The sequence below is a fragment of the Lynx rufus genome, unplaced genomic scaffold (assembly GCF_022079265.1).
Source record: "Lynx rufus isolate CCGP_SWC_20201006 ecotype Redwood Valley unplaced genomic scaffold, mLynRuf1.p SCAF_6, whole genome shotgun sequence".
Taxonomy (NCBI): domain Eukaryota; kingdom Metazoa; phylum Chordata; class Mammalia; order Carnivora; family Felidae; genus Lynx; species Lynx rufus.
Genome location: NW_025814878.1, coordinates 143211401 through 143234923, shown reverse-complemented (window position 1 = coordinate 143234923; position 23523 = coordinate 143211401). Strand labels below are relative to the sequence as shown.

The following is a 23523-nucleotide window of genomic DNA, read 5'->3' as shown; positions in this document are numbered from 1 at the left end:
TGGATTCTGTCTCTCTCTCTGTGCCCCTCCCCTGCTGGCGGGCGCTCTCTCTCTCTCTCTCAAAAATAAATAAGCATTAAAAAAATTAACAGCACACATAGGGTTTAGATTCCCCGATAAGTGAAGCAACGTCAACAAAGTCAGCCTGGTATAAAGTTATATTCTTTTGTCCTTAGTCAAGCATCCCCATTATCCATAACCACGTAGATCTCTGAGATTTTGTCATTATTAATTGTCTGAATCATGTAGTTACTTTCGGGGATAAATATTAGATATTTTGCTTTGATATTAAACATTAGATCTGACCTTACAATTGTTCCCTATACCCCATGTGTTACAACAACTCCATCTAGTAATAGGTGTGATGAAGGAATAAAGAATAGAACGAGGAAAAGGATGTATTAACTGTGATCCTCGTTTTCAGGAAACGACTACTGTAAACATGACTTGAATAATGAAATCTAGTTTTATTCTTCCTCATTTAAAAAAATATATTTATGAAGCTTGTTTATTTATTTTGAGAGAGAGCGGGCGCGAGCCCAAGCAGGGGAGGGGCAGAGAGAAGGAGAGACAGAATCCCAAGCAGGCTCCGCACTGTCGGTGCAGGACTTGAACCCACAGACTGTGGGAACACGACCCTCTGGGCAAGATCAAGAGTCGGACGCTTAACCAACTGCGCCTCCCAGGCGCCCCTCATCTGGCGTTTGTTAATGCAAATCTGACCATCTACACGCCACTCCTCTGCTAAAATCTTTCAACATGTCCCTTCGAACCTTCTCAACCAAGGTTTGCTCACTTTAGACCAAAGTACAGAAGACCAGGTAGTTACGAGAAGGGCAGTTACGTACGGGTTCTGTGTTGAGGTAGATAATATCTTGATTTACAGAGTTATCTTTTACCAATTGAGAATCTGATTGAATCACACTGTACTTTCTTGGCTTACGCTGTGGGAGCCTACACCATAGGCTGGCGGCTTAAATAACAATGTCAGAGCAGATATTTAGTTCGGCTCTCACAGGAAGCCTGGAGGCCAGCACGGAGGAGGCCGTGCCCAGCTGTGGGGAAGGTCAGAGGCCTGTCCGGGCCGCACTCCTGAGAAGCCCCATCCCACCAGACGGGCCCACGATGGCGGCGCCATGACAGGAAGCCCCTGGGCAAGTGAAGAGGAAAGAGTGGGAAACCAGCGTGTCTGTCCTTGAATTCCTTCTGACGAGACCAGGAACCTTCCGGGACTCCTTTGGGTCTGGCTTGAGTCGAGGCCCCAGAGCCCAGGGTCTCCCCCGTTTCCCCAGCAATACATTTATTTGTCGCAGTTCTGGAGTCTAGGAACCACAAGATCAAGGTGCCGGTAGAATCAGTGTCGGCTGAGGGCTGGCTTCCTGGCTGGTAGAGGCCATCCTCTCACTGTGTGCTCACGTGATGTCTCTGTGGGCTGCGCGGAGGCAGGTGTCCTGGTCTCTCGCTCTTTTTTTTTTTTTTTAACGTTTATTTATTTTTGAGACAGAGAGAGACAGAGCATGAACAGGGGAGGAGCAGAAAGAGAGGGAGACACAGAATCTGAAATAGGCTCCAGGCTCTGAGCCATCAGCACAGAGCCCGACGCGGGGCTCGAACTCACGGACCGCGAGATCGTGACCTGAGCCTTTGTGCTGTCAGTGTAGAGCCTGACATGGGGCTCGATCTCACAAACCATGAGATCGTGACCTGAGCTGAAGTGAAGAGTCAGATTCTCAACCACTCAACCGACTGAGCCCCCCAGGTGCCCGCCCCCCCACCTCCTCCCACCCTGTAGTCCTTACAACTGTTTTATATCACTTTCCCTTTGAGATGAATCAAGCATCTAATACAATCTTACGGGAGTAGACAACATTAGTAAAGATTTTTTTAGAAAGTCTGTAGATTTTCTCATTTCTCTAAAAAGAAACCACACCCCTTTTGAATTCCCCAATGAAAGTAAAGAGGTGATACCAGCCATATGTGTTAAAAAGTAAGTTTTACAAACACCATCACAGACATTACTCACCGTCAGAGTTTACATGCATGTTAACGTATGTCAGAGACATACAAATGCGGGGCGCGGACCCCCCTCCGGGGAAGCCTTGCTGTCCAGCTGCAGAGCGAGTGCGGTTACAACAGCCGCCGAGCAACTTCAGGGTTTGCCCGAGTGACAGGACCTGACCCGGCTCAAGGCCGCGCCCTCGTCCAGGGCAGCCTGCAGCCCGCACAGAGCAAAGCCCATGCACACTGGGCCGGGGGGATCTTTGCCCAGTGAGGGACATCGCTGACGGGCGGCTCAGGGGTCTGTGCCCCCACGTTTGTCTGGCCCGCGGCACGGTCTGACCCTCTGTCCGGTCCTAGTTCCTCTTCCTCCTGTCACAGCTGTTGGTCCTTAATAACATCTTGTACCCAGACTCTACCTGGGCATCCGCTCCCGGAGAACCTCACCTGCGTTGCTCTGTCACCATAATCTTTGTCCTGGGTCTCTGGCATTTTATTATTGCTTTATTCAGTAGGGCTTCCGCGAGCCAAGACCAGGACTAGTGTGGGGGCCCCAGGAGGCCGCCCCAAATGGACCTCTTTGGCGTATTGACTATTTTGAATGGGAGCTTCTTGGGAAGCAGCAGGTGCGAGGACCTCACACCATCTTCGGTCCCCCGGGAAGCAGGGAACATCTCCCTTAGGAAAGGTCACCTCCCAGGACGGAGAAGTAAAAGACCACTTATCACCAGAAAAAGTGAATTGAGAGTAACAAGCCTTGTGACGTCTCTCACCAATCGACTGCCTCAGCCCAACTTTTACTTAAAATTTCTTACTAATTAAGATTCCCAAACATCTGTTTTCTTTACCCTGTCAAATCCTCACTTTTTGTTTTTTTTTGTTTTTTGTTTTGTCTGTCTCAAGTGTATGAAAACTGCCCGCTTTACAGTCTGTTCAAGTGTCAATTTCATTATTGGGCCTCCCCACGCACGTCACAAAACATTTTTTTCCTCCTCCTAATCCGTCTCATGTCAATCGAGTTCTTAGCCCGGCTCGAAGAAATCTGGACAGAGGAATATTTCTTCCTTCCATTCAGCAGCAAACAAATCTGTGTGTATTGAATTATAAACCGTGCGCTCTTAACATCGCTGTTTGTGACCACACGACAAATTAATACTTTTATGGTATCTCTCTCTCTTTTTTTTTTTAAGTGGGTTGGAGTCCACAGATTTTGACAACTTTGGTTTGTATCATCAAATTTATTACCTCAGAGATCAGGATTGCTACTGCTTTTGATGACTCATCCACATTAATCCACATACTCCAAAGTCCTACGTTATGCTCCCCCCGCTTGCTTTATTTAACACCGTAGTCTTCTGGGCCTGCTGGCTGTTCCCAACTAATGCCACACACGTGTTCTGTCTTAAGGCCTCTGCATTTTCAGTTCCCTCCACTTGTAATTCTCTTCCTCTAATATCTACCTGGCTCATCTCTTTTTTAGATGAACGTAGGTCTCTGATCAGATACACCTTTAAAGAAGTTATCTACACTTACCTTCGATCTAAAATAGGGGTCCCCATTATGCTGTGTAGCTGCTCTATTTTCTGCACAAGATATTTGACACCTAACCTATTGTATGATTCTGTGTTTGTCTCTCTTACTGGAGTAATTTCCACGGAGGCAGATTTTCTAGGTTGCATCCGCTATTGGGTCCTGAGCTGCTGGAAGAGTGAATCAAATGAACACATGGGCTCCAAAGAAATAGGACCAAGGGCTTACCCATGTGGGATCCAGTAAGTTCTGTGTACTTTCAACCAGTAAGTCAGACTAACTACCTTCGGAATGAAATCTTAAAAGGGTTAGACCACTAAGAATTCCATCACCTGAGAATTTAGAGCACTTAAGAATCAGTGTCCTTTTCCAGAACTCTTCTAGTACATTCCTACAGCTAAATTTCTTCTGGAAAAGTGGTCACTGCATCCGGTACTTTTGGCCGCCTAAAACTGGTAACGGATAACGTAATCAAAATGGGTTCAGGAATTTGCCTGACTGGCTCCATCTGAAACTTCTGGACAAGCCTGTCCTAAACCCGCTACCCCTTATCTCCAGCTTGTCCTTCCTGTAGGTCAGACTACATGTAGTTATCGCCCATAGAAGAACTGACACTTCGTCTCCCACGATTAACGAGACCCTACAACAGTCACCAAAAAACACAGATAGTGTGCACCAGCTTTCTCTTTGATAGCTTAAGTGGCTCTGAAAAGAGCCTTTGTTTGGCAACTTCCCCGACCTTACTCCTTATTTGGCCTTGTGGTGGCTCTCGGTCTTCTTGGGCAGCAGCACGGCCTGGATGTTGGGCAGGACGCCGCCCTGCGCGATGGTGACGCGGCCCAGCAGCTTGTTGAGCTCCTCGTCGTTGCGGATGGCCAGCTGCAGGTGGCGCGGGATGATGCGCGTCTTCTTGTTGTCGCGGGCCGCGTTGCCCGCCAGCTCCAGGATCTCGGCCGTCAGGTACTCCAGCACGGCCGCCAGGTACACCGGCGCGCCGGCCCCCACCCGCTCGGCGTAGTTGCCCTTGCGGAGCAGCCGGTGCACGCGGCCCACCGGGAACTGCAGCCCGGCCCGCGACGACCGCGTCTTGGCCTTGGCGCGAGCCTTGCCGCCCTGCTTCCCGCGTCCGGACATCACGACCCCAGATGCACAGAGTGTACCTGACGCAGCCACCACCAGGCCAGCACTTTTTATAACCCTATTGAGCGCGAAAAAGAAGACTTTGCATTGGCTAAGCTGGTGGCTTTATTTCATCCAATGAGAATGAAGCTTTGGGAGTCTCGCGTTGCGATTGGGCAGAACTAACTGCTGACGTCAAGTTGACTAGTCACCAATCAGACCCAGGACTGTAACTTGCACCTTATTTGCATAAGGGCTTCTACATAAAAAGGACAAGTTGCGCTTTGCCCGCAGTATAGTTTTCATTTCTCCTCTCAGCGCGTCGGGTCTTTTCTCGGCCATGCCTGAGCCAGCCAAGTCCGCCCCGGCGCCGAAGAAGGGCTCGAAGAAGGCGGTGACCAAGGCGCAGAAGAAGGACGGCAAGAAGCGCAAGCGCAGCCGCAAGGAGAGCTACTCGGTGTACGTGTACAAGGTGCTGAAGCAGGTGCACCCCGACACCGGCATCTCGTCCAAGGCCATGGGCATCATGAACTCGTTCGTCAACGACATCTTCGAGCGCATCGCGGGCGAGGCGTCGCGTCTGGCGCATTACAACAAGCGCTCGACCATCACGTCCCGGGAGATCCAGACGGCCGTGCGCCTGCTGCTGCCCGGGGAGCTGGCCAAGCACGCCGTGTCCGAGGGCACCAAGGCCGTCACCAAGTACACCAGCGCGAAGTAAAGTTGCCAAGTAAGAATATTTAACCCAAAGGCTCTTTTAAGAGCCACTAACCTGTCAATATCAGAGCTGTAACTACATGTTTAGAATCTAGGCTCAAGTTCAGGCGGTGTCTTTGAGGCAACCGTGAGGATTCCATTGCAGTGAGTAATGCCTACTGTGTCCGTAACTGCCTCTGGCCGGAAGGAAACCGGATGTGCTGTGAGTTGACTCTTGCGGGTTTGCAGCAAACATTCTAGTATGCCCCTTAACGGGAGAGTAACACAAGTCTGTATACGTGTGTTGTGTGAACTAAAAATGATTCCTGGCTGTACCGCGAATGTGGGTCCTTTGGTTGTGAGCAAGAGTGGCTTCCTGTCGATCCTAACAGCCTATTGTCTTGTGACTTTTCTCCGTTAGGCCTTCTAATCTGCTTTTATTGGTGAGTTCAGTCCCCACTGGTCTTCCAAAGCCAGCCTTTTACCTCCGGTTATCGCATGTCCTAGGCGGTACGATATAATTAGAAAGACACTGTGTGCCGGAGGGGACGTTAGATTCGTAGAGCAGTGCTTTCATCCAGCGTAGGGGAAAAAAAGTTGGCCTCTCCGGCCCATTTGGGGCCGGGACAGTGCCAGGCCACCCTGGGGGAGAGGTATGCAAGGCAAAGATAAGCTTACCTTTTCTCCTGAGTAAAGAAATGGAATACAAGGGCTCGCAATAATGTGGCTAGCTTACTGGTTTGTCATACTGCCAGAGAGAGAAGGGACAGGTGGTATAATGGGGGAAAATAAGGGCATATAAGTAACCGTTGGAATCTCGTGCCTCTACTGATTTGAGTAAGTTAAAGTCTGTGCATCTGTTCGCCCTTCTGTAGGAGAGCACTGATCTGAACTTTGTGAATTATGTGCTCTCCAGAGAGAACATGAAATCTGTGTGAATAGAGATGATAAAAGTGACTTTCTTAGGCCCACAATCGGATCTACTGTAGAAGAGATCGGAATAACGATCAGATTGGGATAGTCACGAGCTGTCCCTGTACTTGTCCTGGTACACGTCTGCCGTTTCTTCATCATGGGACTAGGACTACAGCCGACTCTTGGTGATGGCTTCTCTAGCCGCGCTAAGCAGAGAAGAATGCTTAAAAACATTATAGGTTCGTGTTATAGAATATATTTGTGACTTGGTTATTTGACTTGGCTGGCAGTGCCTTTATTTTGCCATTTTAAAATGAGAATAATAAAACCGATCAAGATTACGTGAGAGAGTCCACGGAAAGTATTCACCACAAATTGAAACAAATTATAGGCAGGATTTCTTCTCTTTCACTCTACCTTTTGTCTTTCATAATGGCTTGCAAATTTTAGGCATTCGGGCCATCAATCATGGCTTACTAAGAGAGTAGGACGATCAGTTGCCAGTAATTTCAGAAAAGTTTCCATCTCCAAGCCCAATAATGCCATGAGCAGCCTAAATTTCGTCCACTTGTGCCTGCATTTCTTTGAGGAACCGAGGGAAATAACTCCTGTACGAACAGGCATCATTTGCAAGAACTCCTAAGAATATAAACCCAACATTATTAGACCTGACTCCAAAATAGCCAAAAATCTTGCAAGAAAGTAAACAACTTTGTTACGATCAGAGAAATGCAATTTAAATACATGAGATACAATTTAGCAAATGCGGACAGGCAAAAATCTGGTCTGCCGTTAGCAAAATGTTGCAGGCGGGGGAGGGGGGAGGGTAGCAGGATTTGCAGGCGGGGGAGGGGGGGGGTAGCAGGAACTCTCGGTACTTGTGGAATCCATTGGGAATGTAGCCCAAACTACAACGTTGAGAAGCAAGCTGCGCATTTCTTGTCAAGTTGAATATGCACAGATCTTCTTGGTGAGCAATCCCACTCCTAGATAAGCAAGGAGAAGGCGTACAGCGGAGTACAATGCCCATTGCCGTGCTAGGTCATGGAGGGAAATACAGCAATTTAAATTTCCAACAGAGAAAGGAATGGATAAATCATGAATGTGGTCTACAGTTGCAAGAGGACAGATAGATTCTCTTCTAGAGCTCTCTGCAAACAAGTTTCCTGTTAAGGGGAACATTACTTTGCTTGGCCTCTTCCCGATCTGACATGAAGGAATGTATTTAAAAGATCCGTGTTAGGTTAGGTTAGTGTGGGCCTGGCCCTTAAGGCCGGACGCTTCCAGATTTCTCAAAATCTTTGGACTAAGCTATAATGATTCAAAAATAACCAGATGCCGTGCAATGCCACCACGCAGTGAAAAGGGGTCGGTGGGCCCAGGTCCTGTCCCGCTGGGTCTCAACTCCCATCCTCCGGCCACGTTTAACTCCCCGGGCAGAAACAAACATGAAGCCGCATTTAAAAACGGCTCTACCGACACCCGTTTATAGATAAGCACTAAAGCTCTTTTAACGAAAACTTGGGGGCCCTAAAAAGAGCCTTTTTGGTAAGCGACGGGAACCTTTAAAAGACTTTAGCCCCCGAAGCCGTAGAGGGTGCGGCCCTGGCGCTTGAGCGCGTACACCACATCCATGGCCGTGACCGTCTTGCGCTTGGCGTGCTCCGTGTAGGTGACGGCGTCCCGGATCACGTTCTCCAGGAACACCTTGAGCACCCCGCGGGTCTCCTCGTAGATGAGGCCGGAGATGCGCTTCACGCCGCCGCGCCGGGCCAGCCGCCGGATGGCGGGCTTGGTGATGCCCTGGATGTTGTCGCGCAGCACCTTGCGGTGGCGCTTGGCGCCCCCCTTGCCCAGGCCCTTCCCGCCTTTGCCGCGACCTGACATTTTCTGGAAGTCTGAGAGCAGAAGAATGCAGCCAGAGCGCGCAGCTCTCTTTTATAGGCAACCTCTGCGGACCGGAGTGAGAACCGGAAGGGCAGCGGCGGGAAGTCCGCCTGGGTTGGAGGAGGGACCTAAACCCGAGCCTCCTTTGTTCTCGGAGCGCTTTACACCCAGGAGCCGGGCGATTTCCCCTCGTTTTCGTGTAGCGTGTTCCGTACCCCATCCTCGTTAAGCAACGAAACTTTAACACAGCAGAGGATACACTTTAAAGAGCACAGGGAAGAAAATACTCCGTTTATGTCTCTACAAATATGCATGCATTTGCTAACTATGTGTGTAAGACTGTGCATTTTGTAAGGTTATACGGGGGGAATAATGCTCCAAATGCTAACTTCCTAGATGTTGAACAAGATGTGCTAGTAAAACAGAATTTTAAGATCTTGCAGGTGTATTGCTAAATTCTCTTCCAGCAAAGGTGTAGCAGTTTTCAGTTTCAACAGCAGCTCCTACTACATTTTACTCATAATGAAGAGAGCCATTAAGATAATCTTAACTATAATAATCCAGACTTGGTTTCTTGTATAGAGAATTAACTTTTAAAAAGTTAACCAGCTAGCTAACCAGTAGAGCATAGTATTTTCCCCACTGATTCGAGGGAATTAGTTGTTCATATATTGAATATTTCACTTAAAATTATTTCTTGAGTTTTCACTGTTCCTCTGATTAGTCTACTGGCGGTGCTGAAGGTTATATTTGTAACATTGAAAAATAGCATTTCGCTATACGTTTATTATGGCAAATACTGTGTTTTCCTAACCTGAAAAATACTGAATCTCTCCATCCATCTAGGTCTTTAAGTGTATCTCAGTAGAGGGTTTTTTTTTTTTCCCTAGATAATATATCATTTGAAAAATTTTTAAAAGCTCTCATTAATTATAAGAGCAATTAATTTGTCATTAGTGAACAAGTAAAAATTCTAATGCAGGGGGAAAAAAGTACACTTTGGTCTTTCTACGAAGATCTTTATGAAAATATACTTAGCTGAAAAAAATATATATACAACTTTACTATTGCTTAAATTCTGCGCAATTTTAACACTTTTTTCAGCACTAGCATGTAATCCCCTTGCTATCCAATGATTTTATTGCTACCCTTTATATCAATGAATTACTTTTAGCAAATGTTGCATTACAGTATTTCCAAAGTATTCCATTTAAATTTTATAAAAGAAATACACATAATTTTAAAATGTCATTAAGATATTTAAATTTCTTTTCTGCGTTTATGTGGCAATAAAAGAACACTTGCCCAACACTTGAAGAAACAAAACCCATTCAACCAGGGGGGGTATATTCTATATATTTTATAAAGGGACGGATAGCATAGGTTAGTTCAAGGGCAAATGCAAATAGGAAATAAGAGGCTTAATTCTCCCTGAGGGTCCTTCTATTTTCCTTTTTCTGTTTCAGAATTTCTTTCCTTTTTATGGCTAAATAAGTCTTGCTGGCCCCTTAACTCAGGGACTTTCCTCAAGGATCTTACTCTCTTTGAAAGGTAATCATCAGGGGAAACAGTCCTCTATTTGCCAGCTTCTTGAGAAGGAAAGGGACCCAAGTTCAGCTGTTACCTGCGTCCACACTGCAAAACCTATCTAATGTAAAGGGATGTACCCACTTAGCTACTAAATCTCACTAAAAAAGTGAGGTTTCTCTGTGCCTTTGCAGTCTCTTTAGGAGATTACCTATGATGAGCACAGTATTCTGGCTTAATGTGTGTTGAATAAAAAGATTGTTTTCTTTTCCTTCTTTTTAAATTTATTTATTCATTTATTTGTTTATTTGTTTAGAAAGCGAGAGCCGGAAGATAGGGTCAGGGAGAGAGAGAAAGACAGAGAACAAGAATCCCAAGCAGGTTCCATGCTGTCAGTGCTGAGAGAGATGTGAGAACCATGAGATGATGACCTGAGTGGCAATCAAGAATGCTTAACCGACTGAGCCCCCCAGCGCCCCCGCTCCTTTTGCTTTTAATTTTATTTCTCCAACATGAGTTAATTGGAATACATTTCACAGACCCTACTTTCTCTACTTTAAAAATCAGTAAAATTCCCACCAACCAGTAGCCTCCCTCTTTGACTTCATGGATTTTTGCCTGGCAACGCATCCTGTTAAAGTTGGCAGTGGGCAGCGATCTGGAAAGTTGGTCAGGCTCTTTATAGTTTCTGAAAGTGATAGCGGAAGGTATTTATTTTTCTATAAACCTACAGTGTAGTAGTTCATGAAAACATAATGCCATTTGGGCCGTTTTCTCATACTCACTGACTTTTATAGATCAAGATAAACTTCATTCAAATCAAGGTATTTTCCCTGTACCTTTCACAGCTGAAGGGTAGCTGAGTGTGCCTCTTTCTCGTAAGGATTATTCTGAACTGATTATTTTTGCGAAACAGCAGATACAGGAGAATGTCTGAAAATAGAAGTTACTTTATTATGAGAGATATTTACATTTTTAAAGGAAATCTTCGTTTGTAAGTACCAGGAAGGAAGACTGGTACATAACAAGAGAATTTTAATGGAAAAGACACGTACTTTAATGTGCATAACGAACCTCGGCAGCAAACTCAGTTAGTTACACTTGCCAAATACATCCTATGCCTAATGACTCTGTACTGTTTCCTTTAGGCCAAATCTCTCGAGCAGGCTACAGCAATGGTTTCCCAACTTCTAGCCTTACTTCTGAACTTTGTATTCACAATACCCTTGTGTGAGTGAACTTCCGGAAAAAATGTAGGTCGGGTTGTGCTACTCCCACGTTCGAAGCTTCGAATGGTAATTTCGGATGGTTTATACAACTCAGCTTGGCGTGATCTGACCTCTGCCCGTGACCTCTGCCCGTGACCTCTGACCACTCTGTGAACTCGCTTTCACCCCTTGGCCCCTCTGCTCTTGACCATCCTTAAACATTCTTGATCTTAGACTTGATCTTTAAATTCCTTACCCTTTTTTGATCTTGCTTAAACATTTCGTGTAAATGACTGCCTTGGGTATTTGCATTATCTTCTTAGAATACTTTCCCAAACGCACCTGTCAGAATGGCTAAAATTAACATGAATTAATTTCTGATAAGCACCAAAGAGGTATAATCTGTCTCAAGGGCCTGTTCATCCTCCAAAGGAAGGTGAGGTAATCGGCATAATCAGACCCCCTGACTTTACCCTTAAGGGAAGGTGCTCTGGCCGGAAACAGTCTTTTCTTTTCTTTTGTTTATAACTTTCTTGCCCCACCCTTCTTCCTATAAAAACTTTCCATTTTATACAGTTCCTCAGATGCTGCCCAATTCACGAATCCTCATTTAACGAAGCCAATTAGATCTTCAGATTTACTTGGTTGAATTTTGCTTTTTAACAGGTTATTGGCACATAATGGGCTATTTAACTTACAACAGTGAGTGTTTTAGGTTCGATGAAATTTGGTACTAAAACAGTGTTGCAATCACCTTGAATATATATGTCTTTGTGCACTTGACCAAATATTCGGGACAAATCCATAAAGGTTCATCTTAACCAAATTTTTGACAGAGAATTTGGTCTTCTCATTCCTTACCAGATGAAAACTCAGCAGGTAAGTGGTGCAGTACTGGAGGAAAGTGACAATGTCACCAGCGAGGCCCCAAGACCTGACCTTTACTGCTCACCTGCTCGTACTGACGTTTGTCCCACGTTTTCCTTAAGCTCTTTTTTCCAGTGTGTGTCTTAATTCAGGCAAAAGACCCGAGGGGCATAGTATCCTGTGATGGAGTCAAGATACAATACTGAGAAGTATTGTAAAGAGACAGCTTTAGTTTGCCTTAAAATTTTTAGACACGTTCTCTGTGTATTACTTAGAAATACAATGCAGATTTAAGGTTTTTTTTTAATTAAAAAAAAACCTTTTTGTTATTATTTTTCAGACAGGGAGAGACAGCGTGAGTGGGAGACGGGCAGAGACAGGGAGACCCAGAATCTGAAGCAGGCTCCAAGCTCCGAGCTGACAGCGCAGGGTCTGACGTGGGACTCAGACTCACAAACTGTGAGATCATGATCATGACCTGAGCCAAGTCAGATGCTTAACCAACTGAGCCACCCAGGTGCTCCTCAGGTTTTTTATTAATACTGACCTAATTCTGTACTAACAAATACCAACAAAATATTAGCATTAGGCATTGAAAGGTGACAGAATAGGCCACCCCAGAATATTCCACTCTGGCATAAGGTTTATTTTCAGCTGAAGGCATTTGAGATAAAGCAGAGACCAGAAAAGCTCTTGGTCTTTCCCTTCTACCTCTAAAAACAGGAAGTAGATTTGTCAAGATGTCTCTCCTTCCCTTTCTACCAGGAAGGGGAAAGGTTAATTCCAGGGTCACAGCAGGCAGTTAGGTAGGCTCTAAGAGGATGCCTGGAGGCCAGCTGCAGGGTGGGTCAGAGGCCTGTCTGGCCACACTCCCCTGAAAGCCCCAGCACACTGGAGGGGCCCAAGATGGCGGTGCCAGGACAGGAAGCCCCCCAGCAAGTGAGGAGGAAAAGGCCCAAAACCCTGCTTCCAAGAAATCCCCGCCCCCAGGTAATCAATATTCCTCCTCCTAGTTAACAACTGTCAATAAGTGATAGAAACCTCAACCCTGGTTCACACGTGCTCTCTCTCTCCCTTGAGCTCACCCGCTCTCACATCTCGAGTGTACCTCTCATCCACTGTGTTGTGTCTGCCCTTGAATTCTTTCTCATGAGGCGACCAAGAGCCTTCGGTGACATCTTTGATCTGGGCTTGGTCGGGGTCTTAGGGCTCAGGGTCTCCCCAGTTCACCCGGCCACACCAGTAGACAGCATTCGGCCCTTATCAACGGAGAAGGCAGCAACTTAAATCTGCCTGACGGACTTCATTCTTGTTCTCCTGGTGACCTTCCCATAACTGACTTCCTTTCACCTTTTGTCTTTGGCTCATGGGGGCCAAGGGCAGGCCGCTCCAAGATGCGCCACTGGGCATGAAGATTATTCTGAGCTGAAGGCAGTGAAGACCCCACGGGCTCAGAGAAACTCTTGGTACTAACTACATAGAACAACCTGAATTGGGGGTCTTTCCCAGAATAGGGTTATTGGCGGCGATAAAGTTGATCTGAGTGACCCATCCATATGGCAGGACAAACATGGAATTAGCATGCTCCTATGGCCCGGTGAATGCATTCCTTCCCTTCCTAGTCCCAGACCTCTGCCCCCTTCTTAGTTCAGGATGACATACATGCCTTGTTTGGCCTGGCTGTCTTTGGAATTTCCATGTCTGTGTGGATTCCCCATATGTATGCTGTTAATTTGATTTTCTCCTATTAATTTTTCTCACGTCAATGGGATTCTTAGTCCAGCTAGAAGGACCCTTGAAGGGGACAGGAATTCTTGCTTCCCGACAAGCTGTAGACGGTACTTAAGCCGTACTTCTGAGGCACCTCTGGAGTTCATCTTCCCCAGTGTTATCTCCTGTGTACACACGAGGTACACGTCACAGAGACGGTAAACCCCAGATGGAGTCACGTGTGCGAAACCCCACGGCAGCAAACCAAGCCTGAACGCCTAATCCGATCGGTTTCCCACCGTGGGAATGGAACCTTTAGCCACTCAAGGAGCAATTAACCTAGTCTGTGCTGGGGAGATAATCCACCAGTAGGCCCAGCCAATTCCTTTAGGAGGATGACCTTGACTGAAACAGTGCACTCTTTGCTAATAATTTCCTTTTTCTGCTGCTTTCCCACCTTGAAAAGCCTTTCGTTTTCTATAGCGCAGCAGAACTCCTTTCTGTTGCTAGATGGGACGCTGCCTGCTCCAGAAATCATTGAAAAAAAGTCAATTTGGGGCGCCGGGGTGGCGCAGTCGGTTAAGCGTTGGACTTCAGCCTGGTCACGATCTCGCGGTCCGGGAGTTCGAGCCCGGCGTCAGGCTCTGGGCTGATGGCTCGGAGCCTGGAGCCTGTTTCCGATTCTGTGTCTCCCTCTCTCTCTGCCCCTCCCCCGTTCATGCTCTGTCTCTCTCTGTCCCAAAAATAAATAAACGTTGAAAAAAAGTCAATTTGACCTTTAGTCACTTGAATTTTTGTTGTTTAACAACGTTAATAAATTTCTGTGTGTTTTTTTCCTTGGGAAAACTGTCTTCTACTGCAGGGTCTCAGCCAAACTTTCAAAAGCATAGAGGATAAATTATTTTTCTTGGCCTATAATTAGAAGACATAGTTAAAGACAGAACAAGTGAGTAATGAATAAAATCATTTGGGTCACCCAGCTTGTAAAAATCCCATCAAATGTCAAAAATACCTTACTATGGGGAGTGTGCCTTTGAGTGCCCGTCAGTGTCAGATAAGTTGTCAGCATTTATTTTGATTCCAAGAAGTCATAGTTACACTGGGATTCGCAGTAATTGTATTTTAAGTACAAGAAATAGAAACAACTGAAGGGTGTGAATATTAATATGAGAGATTAATAGACTTCGAGTGTTAAAACGTTGATAAATGGTGTTTTCCTCGCAACACCAGCCCCTCAAGGCCCCGGAAACCTTGCTTCCAAAATACCCTAGAGACTTACTCTATCCCTGACCCCCTCCCAACCTGAGGATATATATAATGAGCTACCCGTCACGACCCCATACAGCTCTTCCTGCCCACGGGTCCTGTCCCTGTGCTTTAAGAAAATCACGTTTTTGCACCAAAGACGTCTTCAAGAATTCTTTCTTGGCCGTCAGTTCCGAACCACCCCACCACCATCACCCCCCAATTTTATCGGGTTGAAAATAACGGGTAGGTCAACCAAATTTGAGAGCAAGTGCTTTTAACCTGGAGTCCATATACGCCACAATACCTCCAAGGAAAAAAAAAATCAGCAGCCTGTGGATGGGGTGGTGGTGCTGATAAGGGGGTAAGCCTGTGAGTTGGGATGGGGAAAAATACACTTCGCCTCTGACTAAACTTTAGCATTTCCCTTTATGACGATATTGGGCCATCAATTTCAGTACCTGTGACTTTGTCACCCACTGAAAATCACAGATGTCTCCAAAAGACTGCATTATGGAATGTGCTAACTATATAAACACACTGATCCTTCCTACCAAATTTATTACTTTTTAAAATTTGGATAAGAAGTGGAATAAACATTTTTTTGCAATGTTTGCATTTTATACCCTTGAAATATTATCCTAAGCAGAATTTCCATAAATGTCATCAGGCGGCCAACGTCGTCCGTGACATTCAAGAAAAAAAGCGAAGAACGTTTTTCTCCCCGTTTTTGAGATGACATCCGCGACAGGGGTCCAGTGCACAGAAAGTAGGAGGCAAGATTGTGCCCTGGGCAATCAAAACCATTGGCAGAGCTTTCCTTATTTGGTGACAACAGCAACAAAAGTAAGTCACGTCAATCAACCTCCTTCCACACCTAACCGGTCAGCTGGGCGGGGAGACCTGGGTCGTCGGGAGCCACAGCACTCCACCTCTCCATTCAGAAGCATTCCTTGGTCAAACCATACAATCCTCTATTGATAGGATTTTCCTTACTCCACATGGACCTTGAAGTCTGCAAGGCGGAACAGCCTGTGCGATTAACTACACTTTACATGTCAATGGCAATAGTTGTGGGAACTAACTTAAAGTGGGACAGAAATAACTACCCGGAAGCAACCAACGGCACTGACGATTTTAGGCTCCTCCCAAACGGGAGAAACATTTCTCGGGCTCCAGAACGGTGTCCTACCTACCAGCGTAATCCCAGTATTTCATTCATTTGCCAACACGGAGGGGGGCTGGCGAGGGCAGTGCCTCAAAACTTAGGTAATGTTAGGAAGACTGGACGTGGCGGCCAGCCTCGGGATGGCGCACGACAATCGGGCCCTGAAGCTCTCCGTTCGCCTGTAGGCGAACTGCATGTCCTTGGGCATGACGGCGACGCGCTTGGCGTGGATGGCGCACAGGTTGGTGTCCTCGAAGAGCCCCACCAGGTAGGCCTCGCACGCCTCCTGCAGCGCCATCACGGCCGAGCTCTGGAAGCGCAGGTCGGTCTTGAAGTCCTGCGCGATCTCGCGCACCAGCCGCTGGAACGGCAGCTTGCGGATCAGCAGCTCGGTGGACTTCTGGTAGCGGCGGATCTCGCGCAGGGCCACCGTGCCGGGCCGGTAGCGGTGCGGCTTCTTGACGCCGCCGGTGGCCGGCGGCTCGCTGCGCCGTCCGCCCAAGTCAGGGAGGGCAACTTGTTTTGCGCCAAATTTCATTACCCGAAAAGCTACGTAAACAATGAAGATACCGAAAAAGTCTATCCCCAATCACCGCCATGGGCTGAAATCTACCCCGCTTTGCACGTTAGGCTTTATCTATGGTGTCCTGCTTTCAACCCAGGACGGAGGTTCGTGAAGAGTGACCCAATTTTCCTACATCTCACCTTCCTTCCTTAGTGTCAAAGAAATGTTAAGTTCCTTTCCAGAAGAGATAGGTGGCCCTGAAAAGAGCCTTTGGGCTTGGACTCGACTTACTCGAGCTACTGTAAACTATCATATCGGCCACTACTTGCTCTTAGCCTTGTGGTGGCTCTCGGTCTTCTTGGGCAGCAGCACGGCCTGGATGTTGGGCAGGACGCCGCCCTGCGCGATGGTGACGCGGCCCAGCAGCTTGTTGAGCTCCTCGTCGTTGCGGATGGCCAGCTGCAGGTGGCGCGGGATGATGCGCGTCTTCTTGTTGTCGCGGGCCGCGTTGCCCGCCAGCTCCAGGATCTCGGCCGTCAGGTACTCCAGCACGGCCGCCAGGTACACCGGCGCGCCGGCCCCCACCCGCTCGGCGTAGTTGCCCTTGCGGAGCAGCCGGTGCACGCGGCCCACCGGGAACTGCAGCCCGGCCCGCGACGAGCGCGTCTTGGCCTTGGCGCGAGCTTTGCCGCCCTGCTTCCCGCGTCCAGACATTGCGGCTCAGAAAAGCTACACTGCGATAAACTGCCAAGACGAAACCGATCGTGGTAGCAGTTTTTATAACCCTTATTGGGCTTGAAAAACAAAAGTTTTCATTGGTTAACATTCCAGCTTCATCTTAACCAATGGAAATGCAACTTTGGTATCCTTGTATTCCGATTGGGCAGAACTCACTCCTGACGTTGCCCTGAGCGGCCACCTATCAGACACAGGATTCTAATTTACACCTTATTTGCATATGTGGTTCTATATAAAAGGGGCGCATTAGGCCCTTCTCCTAGTTTCTCTTTTGTTTTTTCCTTTAGGAGTCTTGAGCTGTTCTGAGTTATGCCTGAACCAGCCAAATCCGCTCCGGCCCCGAAGAAAGGCTCCAAGAAGGCGGTGACCAAGGCGCAGAAAAAGGATGGGAAAAAGCGCAAGCGCAGCCGCAAGGAGAGCTATTCCATCTACGTGTACAAGGTACTGAAGCAGGTGCACCCCGACACCGGCATCTCGTCCAAGGCCATGGGCATCATGAACTCGTTCGTCAACGACATCTTCGAGCGCATCGCGGGCGAGGCGTCGCGCCTGGCGCATTACAACAAGCGCTCGACCATCACGTCCCGGGAGATCCAGACGGCCGTGCGCCTGCTGCTGCCCGGGGAGCTGGCCAAGCACGCCGTGTCCGAGGGCACCAAGGCCGTCACCAAGTACACCAGCGCCAAGTGAACAGTGAGTTGACTGCAAACTGAACCCTAACGGCTCTTTTAAGAGCCACCCATATTCTCAAGAGAGAGCTGCCACTTGCTTATTCTGTGCTGATCCTGTGACTCATTACAGTAGTTAGTCTGAACAATTCCCGGCTTTTCCTGTTACAGTAACTAAGCGGCAAAGCTAATACTGGGTCTTAGCCAAGCTCTGGGACTCCTGTGCAAAGTAACAGGCTCTGAGCTTGTCCCTCACTTAGGAGCCAGCTACTTTCAAAAGGGCTCTGTCACGAGTTCGAATAACCTTTAGAATTAAGTAAACGATGGAGGAGAAAACAAGCTGGAAGCAAATTCAACTACTCCCCAGTCACCCCTTGAGAACAGAGCTGGACTCGTGCCCAGGTTTCGGGGGTTGCGCCTACAGTTTAAATTTGCCGCCTTTCCTCTCTGCGCCCTGATTGGTTCTGGCATCTGAGACACCCCCCCCCCCCCCAGCCCAGCACACTCAGGCACCTAGAGTAAATATTCTCCGGCTGTCTATCCTGTTTTCATCCTCTTAAGCTTTCTAAACTTGTCAGGAGTGAGGTTTAGTATTTCCTCTTGGAATTTTCGTTGGAGAGAGGAATCTGGAAGATGTTTTCAGGCTGAGAAGTACCAATGCTGTATTTCCAATTAGGCTGCTGCTTTCCTTCTGCCATATACCTATATAATGGAAAATATCACCATGACGAGACAGGGCTATTTGGGGGTTCGATGAAGGCAAAGAAGCTTGATAGCGTCCATCCCAGACTCCTGTAAAACGAGAATCCGTTTTTCTTTTAAAGTTCCTTTGGTTGGCGCTTAAAGCTGCTGTTTGACATTGTTGGGAACCAGTAAGGAAAAAGCACGCTCCGCGTCGGTTAGGTTGCCACAAATAAGAACCAGTCAGCCAACAATGTGTCTCTAGATTATAATTCTTCAATATCTTGTGTCTCTTAGCTAAACAGCCATGATCTGTAAAGCAATTGGAAGCCTCCAGTCCGGCTGGTTTGGGGTTTAGGTAGTAATTTTAAATGCATTTAATTGATATAAATAAATTACCCAGTTTATCTAAAACGGATCTAAATTTAACACAGCGATAATGTCTAAAACAATGTTTTGTTAGATCCAATGTCAAATATAGGCTTCTCCTTTGTTGACTCGAATCCTACTCCTGGTTCAGTGCCCACGTCAATCTGGCCTGCTCTCCAAAATTCCCTTTCCTTGTCCAGCATTTGGGAACTGCCTCCATATAGTATAGTTAGTGAATTGCTACTAAGTGGTTTGCTGTATGTTTCCCCACAGAAAATGTGCAGTCAAGACAGGAAAAATAAAGAAGGAAGAAAAGAGAAAGTTCTTTCCTTCATCTCCACCCCACACTAATGATAACCGAGTACCTGGAAACAACGTAATTTTTGTCACTTCTCTCATATGAGCCCCCGATCCTCTCCATTAATCCAAATAATCAGATGATAATGTTCAAGCTAAATGCTTTTTGTTCTTGTTGTTTGTCCTATAGGATACAGAAATGAGAATACAAAGCCCGAATTCGTGGAAAAAGCAGAGGGATTGGGACAGAGGATGAGTCGTAGGCAATAGTCCATTCCCAGATGAAACTTTGTGAAAACTAAGTTTTTTTTGGAAACAACAAAGTTGAAAAGATAACCAGCCAATTTACCCTATTACTCAGAAAATTAAACTGCTTAAGCCATACACAAATCAGGAAAAGAAATCAAATTTTCATCTGTGGAGTTATTTGCACCTGGATGGGGTCCCCTTATAAATAAGGCAAGAGTTTAATCTTTTGCTTGAAAAACTGTTGCACTTTATTTATGTATTTATGTATGTATTTATGTATTTATTTATTTATGTTTATTTATTTTTGAGAGAGACTGAGCACAAGCAGGAGAGGGGCAGGGAGAGAGGGAGACACAGAATCCGAAGCAGGTTCCAGGCTCCGAGCTGTCACCACAGAGCCCGTTGCGGGGCTTAACTGAGGGAGCCACTCAGGCTCCCCTACACTGTTATCACTTTAACCTACTTCTAACCAGCTTCAGAAGAATTGGTTCAAAGCTAACCTAACACAGTATGTCATTTACAAAAGTGTACATTGTACATGGTGTTATATCTTATCCCAAAATACACACATTTGTTGCTCAAATACTTACGGCTATTTGGCCCATCTTCCCCAGAGATCATAAACCACAATGATGCCTTGAACATTGTGTTAGATGAACCGGCTGTTTGTAAGAAATCTTTTTTCAAGCTATACTATATCAAATGATATTTCATGTTTCTACCGTGCACATATTTCTTTGTAAGCTAATCTACATCGGTTGTGGAAATCAAGGCACCCTTTCCCCAGGGAGTTAATAGAGACACGCTGACAAAGTCCATTGAAAGATGCATGACCCTATATCTAGATACCTATGCGGATATCTGTTCTTCAGCTCTATCTTTGGTATGTTAAAGCTCATCCCATTATAACTTTTGTCAATTTTATTTTCAAGTTTTGATGATACATGGCAAATACCCAGTTCATAATAACCATATTTCCAAACTATTGATTTGAACGACTTATGCTAAGCTTTAATTTCGAAGAACCACTTTTCCTGATATTGTCCCCAAATGTTGGATATGCAACCCTGTTTAGAGTCTGCATTCCATGAAGGCCTGTGCCTTCTGCCCATAAGTCTAGAACGGAATTTTTGAATTTTAAGAACACTGTTTGGCATACCTGAAGCATTTGTTTTGCACATTACTAGTATTTTCTCCAGTCTTTGCAAATGTATTGCTTCACCCTCACTGTGGAAACGATGCTATTTATTTGACATCGGGACAGAAGAACACGTTGTTTGTTCTCCTGCTATTACTTGTACACCACCAGATCGACAAAACTATGACGTATACATCGGTACTTGATCGTCAGGAGGAAGTGATACACAAAAGGCTCGGCCTGAGCAAGTGCTGAAGGAGGAAAATAATTTTTAGAGCAAGTAGCTCACACCCCAATTATTTCTACTTCTGAAACATAGTTATGCTTTTTGCTAGTTTTCAATAGCATGAGGACTTTTCCTATCAATACCTGATTGAGAAACACTACCTAGGTTTGAAACTAGGCCCTGCCACTTGAAATTTGCATTTACACATGACTTTGATTTCTGTCGCTTTCTTCCTCATTTCCAAAGGGGGATTTGGTACTGCTTCTCGTGAATTAGTAACTTCAAAAAAAAAATTTTTTTTCCGTTTATTTATTATTGAGAGATGGAGAGACACAGAGCATGAGCAGGGGAGAGGCCGAGAGATGGAGACACAGAATCTGAAGCAGGCTCCAGGCTCTGAGCTGTCAGCACAGATCCCGACGCGGGGCTCGAACCCACAAACCGTGAGATCATGACCCAAGTCAAAGTCGGACGCTTAACCAACTGAGCCACCCAGGCGCCCCTTGTGAATTACTATGTTAACAATGTGTTGCATATAGTAAGCCTTCAACATATTTGAGCTAATACCACTGCTGACACCAGTCAAAAGGGCAGTATTAGAACGAGTAATAACAACGTCCCTTTCAAAAGTACCCATGAAAGACAACAGAAAAGAGAGGAGAACGGCATCTCATTGTTTAGTTTTGCTGGAAAGAGAAATGATCTAAGATATCGAGCTAAACTGATGCATGTGTGTCTGGCTGGGCAAGGGTTTGCAGGGGACAAAAGTGGAGGTTTGTGGACGAGTTTGGGGGACGAGTGATATGGATGAACTCAGAATGGTCCCAGAGTGTAAGAATGACGTTGGCCCTTGTGGATGCGAACCAACAGGTCTGTCCTTCCGAGGAGGCTATCGGTACTCAGGCATAGACAGCCACCATGTGCACGTCACAAAGTTTCTTTTTCTCAACACCCTTCCTACTGCCCAAGCAAGGTGGCCGGGGTGATGCTGCTGGAGGTTACCCACAAGCTCTTTGGTATAGACTTAGCTCACCAGAGTCGACCTGGACCCTGGCACTGCTAAGTGTCCCGTGTGCCGGGACCGCTCTTCTTGAATCCATGTTGTCATGGATGAGGCAGCTATCGGACTTCGCTGACACAGACACTTACTCTAGATTTGGTGTGTTTCACCTTCTCTCATGCCGTCGCTGGCAAGATTATCCATGAACTTCCTGAATACTTTGTGCCTCTATCTCACAGCATTCAGGTCATTTTAGAAAAAGGGTAAGGCATTGCGAAGATGGCTTGGGACTCACCAGTCTTCATGGGCACCACATCCTTCATGAGCACAGCCTTACCAATTACTGGGAGACTCTGTTAAAGTGGCATCTAGGAGTTTGGCAAGTTATCGGAGTCCCATTCAACTGGATAACGTATAGGTACCGAAGAGTGACAAATAGGCATAATTTCTGCCATTGCCGAAACACATTGGCCAAAGAACAAAGAGGCAGAAAGGGGGTAGTCCCTCTGCTCTTAGGGTTAATCACCAGCTCAAAAAACACCCACTTTCCATCCTTGCATCTCAGGGCTCTCTCTGTTGCGTTCATTGGATTTTCGGTTTTTTTGGTCTTAAAAGCTTTAGTACTCAAAGGAGGAATGTGTCTGCCAGCGGAGACTGAGATCACACTGTTAAATTTTATTGATTTACAAAAAATGAGCCATTTCTGATACAAAGTTAAAACAATTTTAATTAGATTCACGGACTGGCTTAAGAGACACATGGGAAGGGGGCACCTGAGTGGCTCAGTCGGTTAAGCGTCCGACTTTGGCTCGGGTCATGATCTCACGGTTTGTGGATTCAAGCCCCGCGTGGGGCTCTGTGCTGACGGCTCAGAGCCTGGAGCCTGCTTTGGATTCTGTGTCTCCCTCCCTCTCTCCCTGCCCCTCCCCTGCAGGCGCTCTGTTTCTCTCTCTCTCTAAAAAATAAACATTTAAAAAAATTAAAAAAAAGAGAATGAGAGAGACATGTGGGAAGTCTTGAGGACTTTGGGCTTTCGGATTCCTCTGTTTCTCAATCTTGTATAAATTTTTATTTTCCTTCTTCCCTCCCGCACCCTCTGTTTTTAGGAGGGACAGGCAAGCACCTGGAACAGGGAACGTTTGAGTGTTCTTTAAAAGGCCGTCATAAAAAAGATACAATGAAAGCCGGTCGACTTAGAAACCTTCAAGTACAAGTTAAAGTACACTGGTGTAAGTTACTACAACATGCATAAGTACACAAATAAAGTTTTAATAATTCTTACAAATGGGTCACTTGGTGAAACAGTTTTCAGATAACCGAGCTGAAAAAAAAAAAAAAAATTGTGCTGTCTACCCGGTTTCCTCCTGTGAGATTTCACGTGTGTTAGTTGGCTATTTAACCTAATCTCTGGTGTTTCTTTCCTTCTCCTTTACTGTTTTATTCAGGGTGTCTTGGTGCCACATGACTCTACAGGTGACACAGTATACGTATGGCCTCACCGTGGAACCAGAAGAACAGTGGATTCGGGATTACGAGCTATTTTCTATAACTGAACTGATTCTGCCTCTGCTCTTAGGATATGACTGAGACATGCAAAACGAGAACATCGTCACTGTCATGGAAAAGCAATATGTGGAAAAGAGTGTATTTTGGTCTTTGGCCAAGGTTTACTTCTCAATTTACACGAATTAATTGAATTTCTATGTAACCACAAACTTTTTCGCACATTACTAAATATATGTAATAGAACCATATAATAGCTGCTGTAAATATAATGGGTCA

General features: G+C 46.2%; 6 protein-coding genes across 9 annotated transcripts; 2 read left to right on the top strand and 4 right to left on the bottom strand.

The window, feature by feature from the left end:
• Positions 1-4265: 4265 nt before the first annotated feature.
• Positions 4266-4662, bottom strand: LOC124528482 (histone H2A type 1-E-like). The gene has a single exon (XM_047102114.1). It carries the CDS (start codon positions 4660-4662, stop codon positions 4276-4278), a length of 387 nt encoding a protein of 128 aa, XP_046958070.1. The 3' UTR covers positions 4266-4275.
• Positions 4663-4958: 296 nt separating this feature from the next.
• LOC124528488 (histone H2B type 1-K) lies at positions 4959-23202 on the top strand. 2 transcript variants are annotated; one of them, XM_047102124.1, is made up of 2 exons: positions 4959-5377; positions 23187-23202. In XM_047102124.1, the coding sequence occupies exon 1, from the start codon at positions 4988-4990 to the stop codon at positions 5366-5368; it is 381 nt and encodes a 126-aa protein (XP_046958080.1). In that variant the 5' UTR covers positions 4959-4987; the 3' UTR covers positions 5369-5377; positions 23187-23202. The 2 variants fall into 2 exon arrangements, with proteins under 2 accessions (XP_046958080.1, XP_046958081.1); XM_047102125.1 differs by lacking the exon at positions 23187-23202 and adding an exon at positions 9989-10004.
• LOC124528510 (histone H4) lies at positions 7735-8155 on the bottom strand. The gene has a single exon (XM_047102146.1). It carries the CDS (start codon positions 8143-8145, stop codon positions 7834-7836), a length of 312 nt encoding a protein of 103 aa, XP_046958102.1. The 5' UTR covers positions 8146-8155; the 3' UTR covers positions 7735-7833.
• Positions 14490-16415, bottom strand: LOC124528462 (histone H3.3-like). Its single transcript, XM_047102093.1, has one exon. The coding sequence runs from the start codon at positions 16406-16408 to the stop codon at positions 15968-15970; it is 441 nt and encodes a 146-aa protein (XP_046958049.1). The 5' UTR covers positions 16409-16415; the 3' UTR covers positions 14490-15967.
• Positions 16694-17141, bottom strand: LOC124528469 (histone H2A type 1-H-like). The gene has a single exon (XM_047102101.1). It carries the CDS (start codon positions 17087-17089, stop codon positions 16697-16699), a length of 393 nt encoding a protein of 130 aa, XP_046958057.1. The 5' UTR covers positions 17090-17141; the 3' UTR covers positions 16694-16696.
• On the top strand, positions 17397-23276 carry LOC124528487 (histone H2B type 1-J). Of its 3 annotated transcripts, none has more exons than XM_047102122.1 (2): positions 17397-17806; positions 22848-22862. In XM_047102122.1, the coding sequence occupies exon 1, from the start codon at positions 17423-17425 to the stop codon at positions 17801-17803; it is 381 nt and encodes a 126-aa protein (XP_046958078.1). In that variant the 5' UTR covers positions 17397-17422; the 3' UTR covers positions 17804-17806; positions 22848-22862. The 3 variants fall into 3 exon arrangements, with proteins under 3 accessions (XP_046958078.1, XP_046958077.1, XP_046958076.1); XM_047102121.1 differs by lacking the exon at positions 22848-22862 and adding an exon at positions 19319-19334; XM_047102120.1 differs by lacking the exon at positions 22848-22862 and adding an exon at positions 23187-23276 and having other exon boundaries at positions 17398-17806.
• The last annotated feature ends 247 nt before the right edge of the window (positions 23277-23523 follow it).